Source organism: Balaenoptera borealis (assembly GCF_965194805.1).
Source record: "Balaenoptera borealis genome assembly, chromosome: 20".
Classification (NCBI taxonomy): Eukaryota; Metazoa; Chordata; class Mammalia; order Artiodactyla; family Balaenopteridae; genus Balaenoptera; species Balaenoptera borealis.
In genome coordinates this window covers 51,417,324-51,435,930 of record NC_138879.1, presented here as the reverse complement: position 1 = coordinate 51,435,930, position 18,607 = coordinate 51,417,324, and the positions used below count along the sequence as shown (strand labels likewise).

Genomic DNA, 18,607 nt, shown 5'->3' with positions numbered 1-18,607 from the left:
GTGATTGCAATGTGCAGCCAAGATTGAGAATTACTGATCTAGGTTCTTGAGACAGAAGACTGTTAATGTAGGTGTACTAGATAAAGACAGTAGAACCAAATGTCTCCCATTCTTGGTCTGCGGCAGGATACTCTCGTAGTATGGACATCTTTCCTTGGGATGAATGCAGGTGGCAGTGATTGTGATGGTGGGTCATGGCTTGGACAGAGGTTCAAGCAGAATGAAGAAGGTTGAAATAGCAATCATGAAAATGGTAGACAAGCTGACTAGGGAAACAGAAGATGATTTCTAGGCAGAAGTGAAAGACCTCTGGGAGACCATAAATTTATTTTGGGGTTCTTCTCCAAAATGTATGATTTTCCCCACTAGCTGTCAGCAGCCTGGGCAAGGAAAATGGACATTTCAACTGATCCAGGGTTAACAAACTTCCAAGGCAGTTGCAGACAGTAGGGCAAAGGAGTTAAGGATATTGGTGTGAGAATGGCTAAAGTGATGGACCCTATAGTCTAGGGCCTAATCCCATGAACTCAAGCAAAAGCTTTTTTTCCCCTTTTCTTTCTTTTTTCTTTTTTTTTTTCTGATAGGTTGTGTACTAGATATATACATAATATCACTTTCTGTGAATAGTCACTCCCTTCCCTATTCCATAGGATTATGGTGAGGCAAACACAGAAGCCTGCCCCCACAATTGGGGCAGACAGGTGACCCAGATTTGGCTAAACCTACTATCCCTTTCCCCTGAATACAATGATTAGTCCAGGGGTGAGCACCAGACGTAAACAAGGCCAATCATAGTCCTTCCCTGTAACTGATATTTGGGAGGGGTATCATAGTTTGAGGTAACATTAGATAGGATGGAAGGCTTCTCCTATGCAGTTACCTTTGAAGTGAGACACGAATAACGAGAAGCTTTTTGCGCAAAAGAAAGGCAGAGGAAGTAACAAGCACAAAGGTGCTGAGTTGAGAAGGGTCAAGCTGTTCAAGAAATAAGGAGGCTAGGGGAGAATGCCGTTCCCATTGCCGGAACCGCTGTCCCCTTCGCTCTTGACACGGGTAATTCCCGCTCAACCTTCAGATTTCAGCCCAAACATCACTCCCTCCAGTAATCCCTCCTTGACTTCAAGAGCGGGTCTCCCTTCGCCCCAAGCAGATGACTGGCCTGTTTCTAGGATGTAGGGGTCTGTGTTTACCAGACTCGTGTAGTTCAAGGGAGGGAGTGACGGGATAAGGGATGCAGGTGGGGGCGTTAAGGGGGTCGCATGATCTCTGCCCGGTGAGAAAGCGAAGCCAACTTCCAATTTCTGAAGTCCAGATCAATGCTTGGGGAGTGACAGCAGCGCGCAGAGCGGCCGATCCCAGGGCGGAAGTGCATCCCTGGAGCCTTTCTAGGAAACTCGGAGGACCTAGCTCGTCAGTGATCCTGGGGCTGAAGTGGGCATCGCCAGGCGCACAGGGCCACTTCAGAGAGCTGGTGTGGCAGGCAGCGGCGAGATGGGGCTCGGGTGAGCGCGAGAACCGGCGCAAAGCAAGCCAGGAAAGGGTGAGGAGACCCCGGCCTGCCGACCACCTGTTCCTCCTGGGAGTGCGGCGCGCGTTGATTGGCTGGAGTGCAGCCCGGGTACCGGAAGTGGCCGATGCCCGTAGCCAGTGAAACCCAGACAACAGCTGCGGGTTCTGAGGCAGCGGGCGGAGCAGCGCGGGGAGCCCGAGAGGAGCGCGTGTGGGGCGGTAGCTGCCTGAGGTGAGACCTCATTCTGTCCCGGCGGGGGGTGGAGGGTGCTGCGCTCCCGAACCCCTGGCCCACTAGCCCTGCGGAAACCCGACGTTTAGGCCCGTGCCTGACCCGGGTTCGCTCTGTGACCTTGGACTTTATGGTCTCCCCACCCCCCATCGGGTCCCCACCGGCACATACCCTGGACGCGGCCAGGGCCCGTCTCCGCCCTGGTTCCCTGCCTGTCAGCCGCGAGCACGGGAGCAGCAGGGACACCCCCTTCGGCGGTCCTTACGTGGGGGATGATGGGAGCTGTGGTTTCCTCTGACATTCCATCCCCAAGTAAACTGCGAGGACGAAATGGCGGGCAGTGTCATAAACTTCAGGCCTCCTGGCGGACTGTGCCCAGGGCCGGATATTGGTTTAAGAGGGTTAGTTACGGAAAGGAGACAGGTTTCAGTGCAGAGTTAATAGAGCCCTCTTGATTGTGGGAACCAGGAGGACAGAGGAAAAGAGGATAACAGTGCTTCAAATTAAATGTCATCCAGATTGGGAGAAGGAACTTATTTTTACAAATAGTTATTGATGTCAGCTATGTGTCAGACACCGATCTAGGCTCTTTAGATACAAAATGAATGAAATATCCTGTTAGTCCTCAAGGGTGTCACAGATTAGTTATGTAAATAAGATATTTACACAGATTCATTTAACAGATATTTAGTAGGTACCCGAAATGTGCTTGGCGCTGGGAATATAAAGATGAATAGAACATCATCCTTGTTCATGGTCTGAAGAAGGAAGCAGAGATGAAAATAGAGTAACAGTACAATGAGGTAGCTGCAACAAGGTGAAGGAGTCCTAGGGACAGAGAAGAAGACAGAGGGGACTGTCTGTGTCTGAGCTGAGTCTTGTAGATGTTTGTTAAGTGTAAAAGGTGGGCAGTAGTATTCCAGGAAGTGGGAATAACCTGTTCTCAAAGGCAGAGAAGCTTTGAAGAATAAGAAGTGTTTGAACTGCAGCACCCTGAGCATGACTGCAGCTCCCACCCGTCATTGGAGAGCATGGGACAGGAGATGGGAAGGGAGACAGGGGCCTGACCAGGAAGACATGATGAGCCATGTTAAGAAGTTTTTATTCTGTAGCCATTGGAGAGCAGTGAACAGGAAGCGACATGATAACTGTAGTACAAAGAAAGAGGTGAGTGAAATGCTGATTCAGAGGACCAAGAGAGAACCTCCTTCCTGCAGGTGTAAGTGAAGACTTTGGGGAGGAGGTGATCCTTGTACTGGATACTGAGTATTTAATAGGATCTGACCTTTCAGAAGTTAAGGGAAAGTATTTTTATGAATTAAGATGCTTTTGTCCATAAGTCACAGGATACAATTCAAGCTGGCCTAAAAAATAAAAGTGTATAAGCTCTCATTATTGGAAGTCAAGAGGTAAAGTGGTTTCAGGAATGACTGAATCTAGTGGCCTTGCTGGCTCCATTTCCCCTCGATTTTCTCAGCTTGTCCTGCCTTCATCCACAGCTGGTAGTGAAATGGCAGCAGCGGTTCCATGCAACAATATGTAGAAGTCTCTTCCGTGGTTCTCTCAGGACAGCAGGAAACTATTCCCAGAAGTTCCCAGCAAACTTCCTCAGAGTATCATTGACCCAGATGAAGGCATTTGTCCATTCCTGAATCAATCCGTACTGTTCTGAACAGTCACTGGCAAGGGGAATGGTATTAACTTAACTGGGTTAACTCACTTGGAGCTCACTCCTGTAGCTCTTGGGTGAGGTCAGATCTCCTGCAAAGAGTGCGAGGCCACTGCAACCTTTCTTGCTCAAATATCCCGTAAAATAATTTGAAAAGCTTTGTGTATCTCCTTACATGTTTGTAAGTTGACATCCAAAATGTTTCATCATTTTTTCATCATGAATTTGAATAGTTGCAGAGGATGTTACTTTTGGTATGTTATAAATTTTGACATTTCAAAACTAAACCTCGTGCCAATTTGCAGGATTCCTGCCCTTGGATCCATGTGCTCACCACATCCTTCACCCTGTCTGTAACCTCCACTCTTCCCTCTTTCCTGCACTTCATTTGTCTCTCTGTCTCACTTGGTCATCTCAGCTGTGTCCTGGCTAACATCCTCAAGTCCCTCACTCTCTCATTCTTCTACCACACGTGTCCCCAGATTCCCAGCCTGCTCTGGGGCTGTCAGAAGTGTTGCTGGAGAAAGTCAGGAAAGCACGCCAATTGGCTGATTTCGCTCCTCTCTACACTGATGCCTCCAGCATACTTGTCTCAGCAAGAGGTTGTAAGGGTGTAACAAGAGAATGTGTGTAAGTTGCTTGGCACATAGTAAGAGCTTTCATTACTCCCCAGAAGGTTAGTGCATCCTCACTTATCTTCTCTCCTTCTTTACCCCAGCTCTGCACATGCTACATTGAGGTCAGAATGTTCTTTCTGTTCCTTTTCTTATTCCTCCTGTACTTCCTAGTCTCTGAGGCTTTGCTCACCCCATGCTCTGCCCAGAATGCTGTTAAGTGCAGTAGTCTTCAAATGACATACATGGAGGGAGTCCACAAACATTTTCTATAACATCTGTAAGTGCATGGATTGTTGAATGGAAATCAGTCTCTAGATCCTTGACTTCAGTTTGTACCCTTGCCCACCACCAGTGTGCTTGGGAGTGGACCTGTGGCCTATAGATTTCTCTTTTCCACCTCCTTTTTCACAATTGCTCTTTTCCTCCTTTACAAAAGAAAGACATACCTCTCACCCATGCCCTCCTTAATTTTACTATGGCATATCACTCTGGGGTGGAAAAACCTCTGGAGTGCCACACAGGGGGACAGTTTACTGAGGAAGTAAATGATTCTTGGACCTTTTATAACTCAAGTCCCAATCTTTGGTTTTAACAACGTTTTAAAAAGACCTAATCAGGCTGTCAGCTGATAGATTATTTAATGATTTTTTACTAAAAATCACTATGTTTTTGGCAGATAAGTTCAGAGGACTAAGTGATATTGCTATCCCAAGAGATTGCTGTAAACTCTGATTTAGGCAGTTTGGGCAAACTCAGGTCCAGTCACAGTAACTAGGGTCAGTCTGATAAGCGTAATGGAAATGTGACCTAGTTAGTTGTATTATATTCCCTGTCTGCTCCCAGAAGTTTAGGGTAGGGGTGGGGGAGGGGTCAAGTTGGAGGGCAGGAAAAAAGAATGCAGAGCAAGAACTGGCAGTGTTATCTGTAATCCTGCTGCTTTGCACATGTGTTGATCTGCTTGGTGGACCAGACCTTGGTAGAGATAGATGCACCAGATTGAGAGTTAGATAACTCCAGTCACTCAGACTGTCTAACACAGTGGTTTCCAAACCTGATAGGGCATCAGAATCAACTGGGCACTTGTTAAAAATACACATTTCTTTGCCTACTCCTGGAGATTCTGACTCTGAGAGGTCTGTTGTGGGACCTGGAAGTTAGTATTTTTAGAGGTTTTCCAGTTGACTTTTCTGCATCTAACCTAATTCCAGGCCAAGAATCATTATTTAAGAATCGTTCATTAAAAAAAAAAAAAAATCTTCCTGCTATGATTGTAAGCCATCTAAACAATTTTTAGGGTTTTATGTGGCTTCTCATGTAGACAGTATGGTCCTTTTGAAGTTTTATTTCTCATGGTTAATTAATAGGCGGATATTTGGTTTATGCATCAGTATTTTGTGAATGAGGATTTCTGAGTGCATTGAAAAAAAAAAATTCCAGATCTGCAGAGTCGAAGACCCTGTTCTGAACTATGGAGACCCAGTAGATGCTTGTCATCCCCCAGACTGAGGACCAGGAGTGGTCATCCTACTTCTAAGATGGCACATCCATCTTATCTCTCTCCAGAAACAACTAATTTCAAATTTAGAAACGTGAAGAAGTGACAAAATAGGAAATTATGTTTGGAAATTTAAATTTATGCTATGAGTAGTAGAGTGTTTCCATATGAGGATGAGGTCTAATGTGTATCTGTGCCTCTGGAAAATCAACCAAAAGGAGAATGGCTTTGGGACTTCCCTGGCGGTCCAGTGGTTAGAACTCTGCGCTTCCACTGCAGGGGGCATGGGTTTGATCTCTGGTCAGGGAACTAAGATCCTGCATGCCACACAGTGCATCCAAAAGAAAAAAAAAAGGAGGATGGCATTGATTGGTATATGAGAAGGTATCTATTAAACAAAACAATATTTAACAAATGGCATTAATATCATGTCACTGGTGGAATGCAAAGTAAAAGAATAATCAGGGGGCAAATTTTAGTTGGGGAAGACTTTCTGGACTAGAATTTTGAACCAGGTGTTGAAGTTGGGGATAGATATACATACCTAACTTCTATGTCTTGCATCTTGTTTTACCGTGGACACGTGATTTTCCATATGGTGTGGGACAGATGTGGGTTTTATGAATGCTGACTTTGTATGGAGCTTGATGCTGGAAAAGAAGTAACTATAGGAGAGATGCTGGTGAAAAGGAAAGGCCAGTAAGGGGGTCAGAAGTAGATAGGGACTGAAATACCAGCTTGTGGAACTTGTTCTTGGCTGAGCATTAGAGAGAAATTTATTTAAGACAGTGCTTTCTAACTCAAATAGTACCATGGATGAAGATAGCTAAATTCTCTACAATGGATTCTTACAGTTACATAGGTACACATTATCTATAATTTTCAAAAATTTCAGTGAAAAGGAGAAATCCAGTTTTTGGGTGCCTGCCCTTATGCCAAGGGAAAATTAGAGAAGGCGCTGAGAGGGGGAAAGTTGAAGAAGATTCCAGGTTATTTTTAGGGGTAGCACAAAGAGCTTCCAACACTTCAGGATTTCAGTAGGAGATCCTTCCAGGTGTCAGGAAAGAGGGCTTACCAGGGCTGCACCCCTGAGTGACTAGGGAGGCCCCAGGGTATGGTCCTGTGGATGACTGGAGGCTGGGCAGAGAAAAAGGGCAGTACAAAGGGCACCCCAAAATCACCCCTTTCCCCTTCCCTTGCCACTTGACCCCAGTCTCTCCTGCCTCTCAGGATCTTCATTTCTTCAGTAATCTCATCTTTTCTTCCCTCTTAACCTTCCTCTCTACTGGCACCATCCTTTCTAATATAAGCATGTTCAAATCTCTACCATCAGAGAAAATCCTTCTTTGACTTTCTTTGACCTTTTACACTACTGCCCATCTTGGTCCTCTCCTTTCACCCAAATTTTTTGAAAGAAGCAGCAAATTAATTAATCAGTCCACTGCCACCTGGCTTCTGCTTCTGTCATTCCATTGACTCTGTTTTCACATGTCATCTGTGACCACCTAATTGTCCCAGCAGACGTTTTCCAGTTCTTATCCTACTGGATCAACTGTGTGTGACGCTTTGTAATTCCCTCTGCCATTGCCTTGATGACTTTTATGACACTTTTCCTGGTTCTTCTCCTACTTCACTAACCATTCTTTCTCTTCTTGGCAGGCTTCTCTTCCTCTACCTACCCCTTTATCATTAGGGTCCTAACAGGAAACAGGTACTTCGCTCAAATTAGGATAATTTGAGTAGGGTTTATTTGCAAAGAAGTTAATATAAAAGATGTAGGTGTAGGCAGGGTACTGAGGAAGCTGAGATTGGCAATAGCAGAGTAGTCACCAGCCCTAGGCCAGAGGAGACAAGAGGTAGTGGAGGGCCTGGAACCCACAGAGACAACTGGGTAGGATGACTCCTTGAGAGGAGTAATGAACTTCAATTGAGGGACACCATGAACCCAAGGTGATCTCATGGGAAGGAACCAGGAGGATAAATACTCTGACCTCACTCTCCTCCCTCCTTCCAGCCCCCTGCTGGGGCTCCCCATTGGCAGAACACAACTGGAAGCCAGAGGGCCTCTTGATGAGTGCTATATAGGTTACCTTCTAGGGCAGAGAGCAGGGTGAAGAAAAGTTGAAAGATCTGGAGGGGAACATGGAAGTTAACTGGAGTACTCTTCAATGTTGGCCTTGGCTTTCTAGGTTTCTGTCTTCATTATGTGACAGTTGTCACAACTATACTCATTATTGTCTATGCTGAGTACTCTCAAGTCTGTATCTCTAGTCCTGACTGCTCTAAGCTTTAGACCAGTATATTTTGACTGATTCCTTGGTTCTTCTGTATGGGTGTGTTGAAACTCATCTTGTCTAAAACACAGCTCATTTATCATCTTTCCCCCTAAACTAGCTGCTCCTCAGTATTCCCAGCCTTGGTGGTATCACTATCCATCTAATTACACCTTCCTTACACCTATATCCAATCATACCCCAAGTCTTAGAGAATTTGTCCTCTCAAGCACTTCTCTAGTCTGTTTCCTCTTCATTCACACTACCACTATTACCCTAGTTAGATCTCATCACCCTTTGCCTTGATGACTGCATCAGACTTCTAACTGATCTCCTTTATGTCCTGGGCTGCTGCTTTCTGGTTCAGCCACTAAATGGCCACTTGTGTGCATCTACCTGAAATGCTAATCTGACCGTGAACTGTGTCATGCCTTGGCTTAAAAACCATTCCATGACTCTGCAATATAAGGATGAAGTCCCATAGCTGCCCCATTCCCCCTTGAGAATCACCTTCTGCAATTAACACTTTTATTGATGGGAGGATTGTGTTGCTCAGATTTGCTGTGGTGCACAGATGCACACTGCTCTAGGCAAAGGGCCTCTTCTCTTCAATATTAGCTCCCGGTTGCTTAATACCTGAACAGAAGCTGGGCTCATTTCCCCAGCATTTGGACCTTACTTCTGTGAGGGGATAGATAAATCCCTGGGGCCATTGTACCAATTAGGAGCAAGTTTGGCTTCATAAATTAAAAAACCATAATAGCTTAAGCAAGGAAAAAGCTTGTTTCTCTGTTAGATAAAAGAAGTCCAGAGGCAGGCATTCCAGGGCAAGTATGGCAGCTCCACAGAGTCATCAGGGACCCAGGTTCCTTCCTGTTCTTGTCCCACTGTAGGGTATGCTGGTGAACTCATGGTCCAAGATGGCACTTCAGCTATCACTTCATGCCCCAGGCGCAGCATAGAAGAAGAAGGTGAAGAGATGTATCCCCTTACTTTTAAGGAGATATCCCAGAAGTCCCTTGTGCTGTCATTTGCATTTTACTGTCTCATTGGCCAGAAACTGGTTACATAGCCAAATCTAGCTGCAAAGAAGGCTGAGAATATATTTCTTTAGGCAGCCTCATTGCTACAAAAATAAATTCATTATTCTGTTGCTGATGAGGTGGGGAAGAGTGGAGATTGGGATAGACAACTAAAAATCCTTGCCACAGCCTTTTAGAAGTTTTAAAAAAGTATAGGCTTTAAGATTTATAAAAAGTGCTAAGAGGGGCTTCCTTGGTGGCTCAGTGGTTAAGAATCCGCCTGCTAATGCAGGGGACACGGGTTCGAGCCCTGGTCCGGGAAGATCCCACATGCTGTGGAGCAGCTAAGCCCGTGCGCCACAACTACTGAGCCTGCGAGCCACCACTACTGAGCCCACGTGCCACAACTACTGAAGCCCGCACACCTAGAGCCCGTGCTCCACAACGAGAGGCCACTGCAATGAGAAGCCCGTGCACCGCAGCGAAGAGTAGCCCCCGCTCGCTGCAACTAGAGGAAGCCCGCGCCCCGCAGTGAAGAGTAGCCCCTGCTCGCTGCAACTAGAGAAAGCCCGCGTGCAGCAACGAAGTCCCAGTGCAGCCAAAAATAAATAAAATAAATTTTTTAAAAACTAAAAAAAAAAAAGTGCTAAGAAAATTACATAAAGAGACCAATTACAATATTAGTAAGTAAAAATCAACAGCATTGCTATATGTATGTATATATATATGTGTATATATATATACACACACACACACACATATATATATATAATAACAACCAGTTAGAAAATATAAGAAAAACTCACTAAAAGAGAAGACATACAGAAACGTGATGGATATAAAAACATCAGGGTAAGTTTGGAAATTTTACAAAATTATACTAAAATTTATTTGGAAAAATAGGAGAATAGACAGGAATATTTGAAAAAGAAGACTAATGAGAGAGCACTTTCTCTAACATATTAAAAAATTTAAAGCTACAGTAGGTTGAACAGTTTGGTATTAGAGAGGGAATAGATCAATAGAACTGAATGGAGCCTGGAAATTGACCCAGATATATATGGAATTTTAGACTATGGTATAGGAGGCATTTCTAATTAGTAGGGAAAATTAGGTATTGATACAATTTAGTAACCATCTGGAGAAAATTAAGCTAGAACCATACTTCATCCAAATATACGGGAGCCAAGGGTGGTTCCTTCTGTCCCTGTTATAACTAAGTCACATTAACCTTTTGAATAGGTAACCCCTACAACATATACAATCCCCTATTCTCTAGAGCTGGTGAGCACCACAGAACTGGGCTAAAAATAGTTCTTCTTGCTACTCATTTCTGGTTTCTTCCTCTATAAACCCAAAGGTTATATTAGTCATTTTTGTCCCTTTCCCAACCTTTTCCATGTGCCATCTATTAACATGGCCACAATTTTCCTTAAATGTTTTTATTACCAACCTCAGGTTCTGCCTCAATTCACTGTTAATATTATGGAACTTTTATCAGCATCTTCTTACCATCCATTTCCTATTTCTCTCCTTAAATCTCTTCCTCTGATAATTTCCCTCACTCTTTTCAGTCAGCGTCAGCTCTTTGTGTAGCATGTCCACCATAATCCTAAATCTTTCTCTTCTCTTCAATAGCGTCCTGTAATCTCACCAGATACAGAGGTGCTTTTGGGTGCTGTCAGAACCATGTCAAGCTCCATACTCCCTAGTATTGGCTTCATTTAGCTGTGATACAGCCACTTCACAGACTTACCCTCTCTCATTTCAGATTGTGAGATGGGGACTGAGAACAAGGAGGTAATTCCCAAGGAAGAAATTTCTGAAGAATCTGAACCACATGGGGCAATATTAGAAAAACTTCCAAAGGTGGTTTATCAGGGTCACGAGTTTGGAGCAGCATGTGAAGAAGACATACTGGAGGAGCATTCCAGAGAGTCCACAGAAGAGATTCTGGAGCAGGTGTCTCCTGAGGAGAGAGACTTTGCATCAGGGTTGATTATCTTTAAGAAATCACCCTCAAGTGAGAAAGACCATGAGAATAATGAAAGTGGGAGAGTCTACAGTCCTAGCTCAAACCTGATCACATATCAGGGAGATACTACGGCAGAGGCAGTTAGCACATTTGCTGCTTCTGGCCAAAACTTCATAGAGAATTTAGGACCTAATAAAACATATAGAAGTCCTCTGGGAGAAAAGCCTCATACATGTAAAGAATGTGGGAAAGCCTTTAATCAGAACTCACATCTTATTCAGCATATGAGAGTTCATAGTGGAGAGAAACCCTTTGAATGCAAAGAATGTGGAAAAACATTTGGAACTAACTCAAGCCTTCGAAGGCACCTGAGAATTCATGCTGGAGAGAAGCCCTTTGCTTGTAATGAATGTGGAAAGGCCTTCATTCAGAGTTCCCATCTCATCCACCATCACAGAATTCACACTGGAGAGAGACCTTATAAATGTGAAGAATGTGGTAAAGCCTTCAGTCAGAATTCAGCCCTTATTCTACATCAGAGAATCCACACTGGGGAGAAACCATATGAATGTAATGAATGTGGGAAGACCTTTAGGGTTAGCTCACAGCTTATTCAGCATCAGAGAATTCATACTGAAGAAAGATACCATGAATGCAATGAGTGTGGCAAAGCCTTCAAGCATAGCTCAGGCCTCATTAGACACCAGAAAATTCATACTGGAGAAAAACCCTATCTGTGTAATGAATGTGGGAAAGGCTTTGGTCAGAGTTCTGAGCTCATCCGGCATCAAAGAATTCATACAGGAGACAAACCATATGAATGTAATGAATGTGGGAAAACTTTTGGCCAGAACTCAGAGATTATTAGACATATTAGAATTCATACTGGTGAGAAGCCCTATGTATGTAAGGAATGTGGGAAGGCCTTTAGGGGAAACTCAGAACTTCTTAGACATGAGAGAATTCACACTGGAGAGAAACCCTATGAATGCTTTGAGTGTGGAAAGGCTTTTAGGCGGACCTCTCACCTTATTGTCCACCAGAGAATTCATACTGGAGAGAAACCTCATCAATGTAATGAATGTGCCAGAACCTTTTGGGATAACTCTGAGCTGCTTCTCCACCAGAAAATTCACATTGGAGAGAAACCTTATGAATGTAATGAGTGTGAGAAAACATTCAGCCAGCATTCCCAACTTATCATACATCAGAGAATTCACACTGGAGAGAAGCCTTACGAGTGCCAAGAATGTCAGAAGACCTTTAGTCGGAGTTCTCACCTCCTCCGACATCAAAGTGTTCACTGTATGGAATGATCTGCAAAACATGAAAGCCTTCTGTGGAAAAGCTGAAGTCAGACTTACTGTTCTCAGTCTGTACCCCAGGTTCTCAGATCAAATGAATGGACAGAACCTCCTCTGTCCTTTTACTGATTTTTATTTAAACAGTTGGTCAAAAAGGATGAGGCACTTTTATGAACTATTCATTGAGAAGTTTCAGTGTACTGAGTTAAATCATAAAAGCTGTTTCAGGCCTTAATTCTCCACTATCCCTTTTTCCTTTCCTTCCTCCCTCCCCACTAGTGGATCACATAACATTAGGGGTCTTTACTGGCCATCTAGCCCAAATTGTTACTGTTCAGGAAAAATGGAGGAACATTCCACCATCACTTCCTAGGAATGACAGAGTTGACCCTTCGAATATTATCTCCTGAAATGTTAAAGTCATGGCCTAGAAGACACACCTCTCTCTTTCCCACTGTTTAGCATTGGAATTTAGTAAGCTTTTATTAGCTTCAAAATCTTCCAAACTTTCTATCAAGTTCCCTTGGAAGATGGCAGCATTAATGAAGAAGCAGGAAGCTTGGGTCATTTCCCATCTCCTGCTAGGCTTCCTCAGTCATCTGAGAGGGTGCCATGATGGAGGAAACTGACAAGCAATTTATAGGATTGTAAGTGAAGGCCCTCAGAATCCAGAGGGGCTGATTAGCAAGGCCAGGGGATAAACAAGTGAGGCCAGACTACTCAGCATGGGCAGAAGCAGCTCTTTTGCAGCTCTTTCCCACTTCAGGGCCACTCAGACTGACTGCAGAAGCAGCTCTTTTGCAGTTCTTTCCCACTTCAGGGCCACTCAGACTGACTGCTCCCAAGAACTCGCTGCATTCACTTTGGGCCCCAGCTTCTGCTGCTGCTGACAGATCCTGTGTCAGGAAATAACAAAGAGGACTGCAGCTTCATCGTCACTAGGCTCCTGGCCACAGTGACGAGCTGGTTCACCTGACTGACCAGGACCCTGCCCTGCCGAAGCACTTAGGCTCTCATGGCCTGGGCCCCACTGCTGGGGTCCCTGGCTGATAGGCCAGGATGTGACAGCCTCTTCTCAGTTTGCCCTTGGCTTTGGAATTCTCTTTCTTCAGCATCTCTACATGTGTTTTCTGTGTTCTCTTACGTGTTTTTTTTTTTTTTCTTCAAGGAAACACATCCTCGATTTTTCATGTGTCAGTGTTTCTGAGGCAGTGAGTGGTAGTGGGAATTGCACTAACGGGGATCCAGCTTGCTTGGGGTCTGGTCTTAGAATTAGACCTTGAATAAGGCACTTCACCTGCTGATCCCTAATTTCCTCATCTGTAAAATGAGGGGAGTTGAACTAAATGATCTCAAGTTTCAACTGGCCCAATAATTCCTTTTTTCTTTTTTTAAAAATTTATATATCTTCAGTGTTTTATTCTTTAATCTCTTTATTACACTAATACTAATCACTAGTATTTATTGAATTTTTACTATGTGCCAGGCACAGTGCCAGACAGTTTACATTTTTGTTTTCACAGCCTCCCTATGATGTGGGTACTCTTTTTTTAAAAACAAACAAACAAAATGGCTTTATTGAGGTATAATTAACATACCATAAAATTCACCTGTTTAAGTGTTCAGTTGAATGCTTTTTAATTTATGGAGTTGCACAACCATCAGTGATGTGGGTACTCTTACCCCAATTTGAAAGGTGAGGGGCAGGGGAGATGTCAAGTAACTTGCCCATGATCACGCAGCTGGTAAGTGCTAGAGCCAAGACTCCAGCCCTGAGCTGTGCTCCTAAGCACTGTGCTGTACTGTGAATAGGTGCATGCATTACTACTGCCTTATTCGAAATCCTTTGTACATTTTCTCTTCATTATTAATTACTACATGAATTTGAATATAATGGATTTAAATCATGTCCTTGGAAACATAATTGGTCATAGCCAAAAGCCATCAAGTGGGTTTATTCTGTACCCCAATATGTGCCCCACCCCCGGGCTCATGCCCTTGGCTTGAGAAAAGGGCTGTACAAGTAAAACAGTTGATGGGGACTTCCCTGGCGGTCCAGTGGTTAAGACTTTGCCTTCCAATGCAGGGGTGTGGGTTCGATCCCTGGGCAGGGAGCTAAGATCCCACATGCATCAAGGCCAAAAAACCAAAACATAAAGCAGAAGCAATATTGTAACAGATTCAATAAAGACAAAAAAAAAGTCCATATCAAAACAAACAGAAAACAGCTGATTACACAGTTTCCAAATCCTTCCAGGTACCTCTGTCTCTAGTAGTTAGACGTTGGCAGAAGTTCTTTAACTTATCTCTTTCCATAGGGTGTTTACAAGTGCAGTGTGCTCTCATTCCTTTTTCATCACTCAAGCTCAAATTGAATTATACCCGAACATATCTTTCTCACGTGAAACCTGGATGTTACCTATTCCCTTAACTTCTTATTCCTGTGTTTGAATATTTTATTTGCACATTCACCCCTTACCAGCCCTTAATATAGAACTCAGCACCTCTTCAAGCTCCCCAGAAAGGATCCCCTCACAGAAACATCCATGAGTAATACGGACTTTACTCAAGATTCTGGTGTGTAAGAGGTGGAGAAGGGGGTTCAGAGAGGGCTGCCACCTCAGCTCCTTTTTAGGCCCTTCAATAACAGACCACTCATTGGAACACTAGAAGGCAATTTAGTGACCAATTTTTGTTGTGCCTGATCATATTAAGGGAGGAAGTTCTCACCTCTCATTCTAAGAAGAATTTTCCAACATATATTAGTGCTTTCCCAAGAGAAATTCTGGTGAATGAAATTATTTCCACCTTGTTATATACACTATACACACATCCTGTAACCTCACTACCTGCCCTTATCCACCTTACACCCAGCTAGCTCAGAAATATTTCTCTCTTTTCCTTGTTTGCCCCCTGCCCCTCAATTTTCTTGGGAGCCAAAATCTGACCATAATATAATTGACTGGTAGTCATAATCTAGTGCAAGTAGAATTCTATCAAGGAAAGAAAAGATGTGAATTTTCTTAATTTTAGACCCATTAAAAATACCAGGCCTCACAGTCTCAAAAACCTACCAAAATACCCAGAAATACCCTTCAGAATTTTTGCAGACTTAACCATGTACATTTTCATCCTTCCCTAATTAAACAGTTTTACTGGTATATTAACACTTTATGTAAATAAAGTATTTCTTTACAATTTTACTGATTTGATGCCTTTCTAAGTATATTCCAAAGTACATTGTTTCATTATGGTCTTAATATGACTTTGTATGCCATTTTCCTGCCATCCTATAAATTTCACCTTAGTACCCCAACATGTGCTCTGGTAGCTTCCGGTTTTATGTAAGCTGTTCACTCTGTCCTTTTATTTATTTATTTATTTAAATTAATTTATTTTTTGGCTGTGTTGGGTTCTCATTGCTGCGTGAGGGCTTTCTCTAGTTGCGGTGAGCAGGGGCTACTCTTTGTTGCGATGCGTAGGCTTCATTGCAGTGGCTTCTCGTTGCGGAGCACGGGCTCTAGGCTCGTGGGCTTCAGTAGTTGTGGCACGCGGGCTCAGTAGTTGCGGCACACAGGCTTACTTGCTCCACGGCCTGTGGGATTTTCCCGGACCAGGGCTCGAACCCGTGTCCCCTGCATTGGCAGGCGGATTCTTAACCACTACACTGCCAGGGAAGTCCTGTTTACTCGGTCCTTGATCTTCTGCTTTGCTTGGTGAGGTCTTTTATCTTTCATAACAGGGCAAATGTTACTTACTTTGTTTATCTAGATACAGTTTTTCATGATTATCAACTTAATGTAAGGTATTCTGGATCTAGAATTTCTTGGTGATCCAGTGGTTAGGACTCCGTGCTTTCACTGCTGAGGGCCCGATCCCTGGTCAGGGAACTAAGTTCCCACAAGCCTTGCGGTGCAGGGGGGAAAAAAAAAAAGCTATTCTGGATTTTAAAAAAATGTTACTGAGATTTCTGTGCTGGTGTTTATTATTGTTTTGTTTTAACATGTTCTCCTGAGTGACTCCTGGTCTGAGGCAGTTTCCTTAGGTTGTTAGGTACGGGATCTTTGAGACTCAGGAAAGCTCTACCTAGAAAAATGTGCATGCAAATTCAGGGAATTCATGGACCATCTGAAACTCATCTTTGGACCCCTGTAGTCCTTTACACGGTCCTGAAATCAAACTTTTACCTATAAAACAAATTACCAAGTAACCCGCAATAACCTCTCCCTCATCACATCCCTCAGCTTTGGGGATGAAGCTATGACAGGACCATCCGCCTGGGTGAACCCCTGAAAGTGAACGGGAGTTGGAGCCTCAGTAAAATCCAGTGGGAAGCGGGGCGTGGTGATTCTGGTGATAACCTGAGGCAAGGAGCCTCAATAGCGGGGCCCCTGCACATTCATCAACCACCTGCTGAGCCCCTACGACGCGTTGGGACCTGTGCGAGGCGCGGGGGCTAAGCGCTACGAGGCTGGTGGGGACTTGAGCTATGCAGTAGAGGTCAGCGATGCGGAGGGGGGGAGTAGGCGAGAAGGCTTCGGTTCTCCCACGGAGCAGGAAGCCCGCCTCCTCCCTGAGAGCTGGGGAGCGGCGGCCGACGAGGCAGGCGCGGCCCCCTCTTCGAGCCCCAGGACGCGAGCTCACCCCTCTGCACCCGCTGGCCGTCCCTGCCACGTCCTTGTCTCCAGCCCGGGCCTCGCACTGGGACTCGGCCGCGACTCGCATCTCTCCTGCGGTGCCGCCGACGAGAATGCTGATGTTTTATTTATTTGTACTACGCTTTGCAGGCAGTGTTTTCATCGGTGGACCCAACTTTGCCGGCACCGACACCGACGAACCTCTAAGTCATCGAACGCGCTCGGCCGCCACTGCCTCCGGGACCAAGAGGTATTGATAGGAGCCTCACCGAGCCCTGAGGCTGGGGCCGCTCTCGGAAGCCTGGGGACCCTTGTCCGTGCGCCACCTGGCGGGCGGGGGCGGGCCGGGGCGGCGCGCGACGTGATTGGTCGAGGCCCGGGGTGCCTTTTTGCTGGTGACCGGTGGGGACAGGAGGCTGAGGCGGGAGGGCCCCGAGAGTGGGACGCTGCGCGCTGCTGACCCCGAAGTCAAGTCTTGGGGCGCCCGCCGGACGGGACCTGGGCTGGTGTCTCTCAGACCGCCGTGATTTGTCGTTTGTGAGGACGTTTCACATCCCAGGGTGGGATCTATTCCGCCGTTCCCAGATGTTCATGGAGTCCTTGCCGCGGCCCAGGTTCTTTCGAACTTCCAACCAGGCCTATTAAGATACTTATCTAATAACTAATTATTAAAATTTAATTTAGTGGCTGTGGGAAAGGACATACTCAAGGTACAGAAGGCAGGTTTGGCTTCAGAAAGAAGGAAGAAAGCACTGTCCTCTGAGGCTGCTGGAGGAACTAAGACGACAGATGTGGGGGGAATGAGCGCAGGGTGGCCAGCAGAGTTGATCATTTGAGGCCTTTTGCTAAGAAGGGTGATTATGCATTGGAGTGGGCAGATTACCCAAAACATCCTCTAGAAAGGAGAAAAATGCTTCTGTGCCCCTGATCTGCTGGTTATGTCGGCATTCTCTGAGCTGGGCTGTGCTGGGGCCAGGGCGGAACTTTAGTCACAGGAGGGCTATAATCCACACTCCACTCCACTGACTCCCAAGTGGGAGGAATCCCAGGAGTGCAGCGAATGTGGGGAAGAGCCGAGAGGTCTTCATGGGGTCGGGTGGAGCTGAGATTCTCTGCATCAGAGAGTTCACACTGGTGAGCAACGCTGCTAATGTAATGAATTCCACCTTCAGACAGAATTCCCACCTTGGAGTTCATCAGAAAACTTGTATTGGAGAGGCCCTTGGAATACCAATGTGGAAAAACCTCTGATCTGAACTCTCACCAATTTCAGCGTCAGAGCATCCTCAGTGCACAGCGATCTGGGGATTTACTCACTGTAGGACACTTTCATTCCAGCCTGAAACTTCGCTCTGACCTTTCCTCTTCTTTACTGATGTCACTAGACTGGAAATGCCCTTTGCGTCAGCTGATTTTATCCTGCTCCTTGAGGACAGGGCTACCTTGTTGTAGAAGAGCGTATCGCATTCAGCCCAGGGTTGCCACTCAAAAATTAACCAATGAATGACTTAAATAAATAAGAGGCCATAAATGATGAATTGGACATTTCAAATTTAATTAACTGAATGTAGAATCATAATGCCTTTGCTGTCCTTTATTCTTCCATGCAGATCCTTTATCCCCTAAAATGATGGCCATGGCATTAAAGGTCTATATCACCCATCTAATATAAATTGTATCTCTTTATGTGATATGGGGACACGTAAAATGTTAAACAGTTGAGCCAAAACCTTTCTTTAGCTGAGGGAATTGATCCACTATACGATTTACTCAAATGCAAGATAGCCACAGATTGCTTTAAACACACCTCTTTTCCTTGCAACTTTCAGCACTGAAACAAAACAAAACCCAAATCAGATACTTCACCTGTACCA

At 44.9% G+C, this 18,607-nt stretch overlaps 1 protein-coding gene across 1 annotated transcript; it reads left to right on the top strand.

The window, feature by feature from the left end:
* Window positions 1-1,403: 1,403 nt before the first annotated feature.
* ZFP3 (ZFP3 zinc finger protein) lies at window positions 1,404-12,331 on the top strand. The gene is made up of 2 exons (XM_082370713.1): window positions 1,404-1,741; window positions 10,589-12,331. The coding sequence occupies exon 2, from the start codon at window positions 10,597-10,599 to the stop codon at window positions 12,106-12,108; it is 1,512 nt and encodes a 503-aa protein (XP_082226839.1). The 5' UTR covers window positions 1,404-1,741; window positions 10,589-10,596; the 3' UTR covers window positions 12,109-12,331.
* Window positions 12,332-18,607: the final 6,276 nt, after the last annotated feature.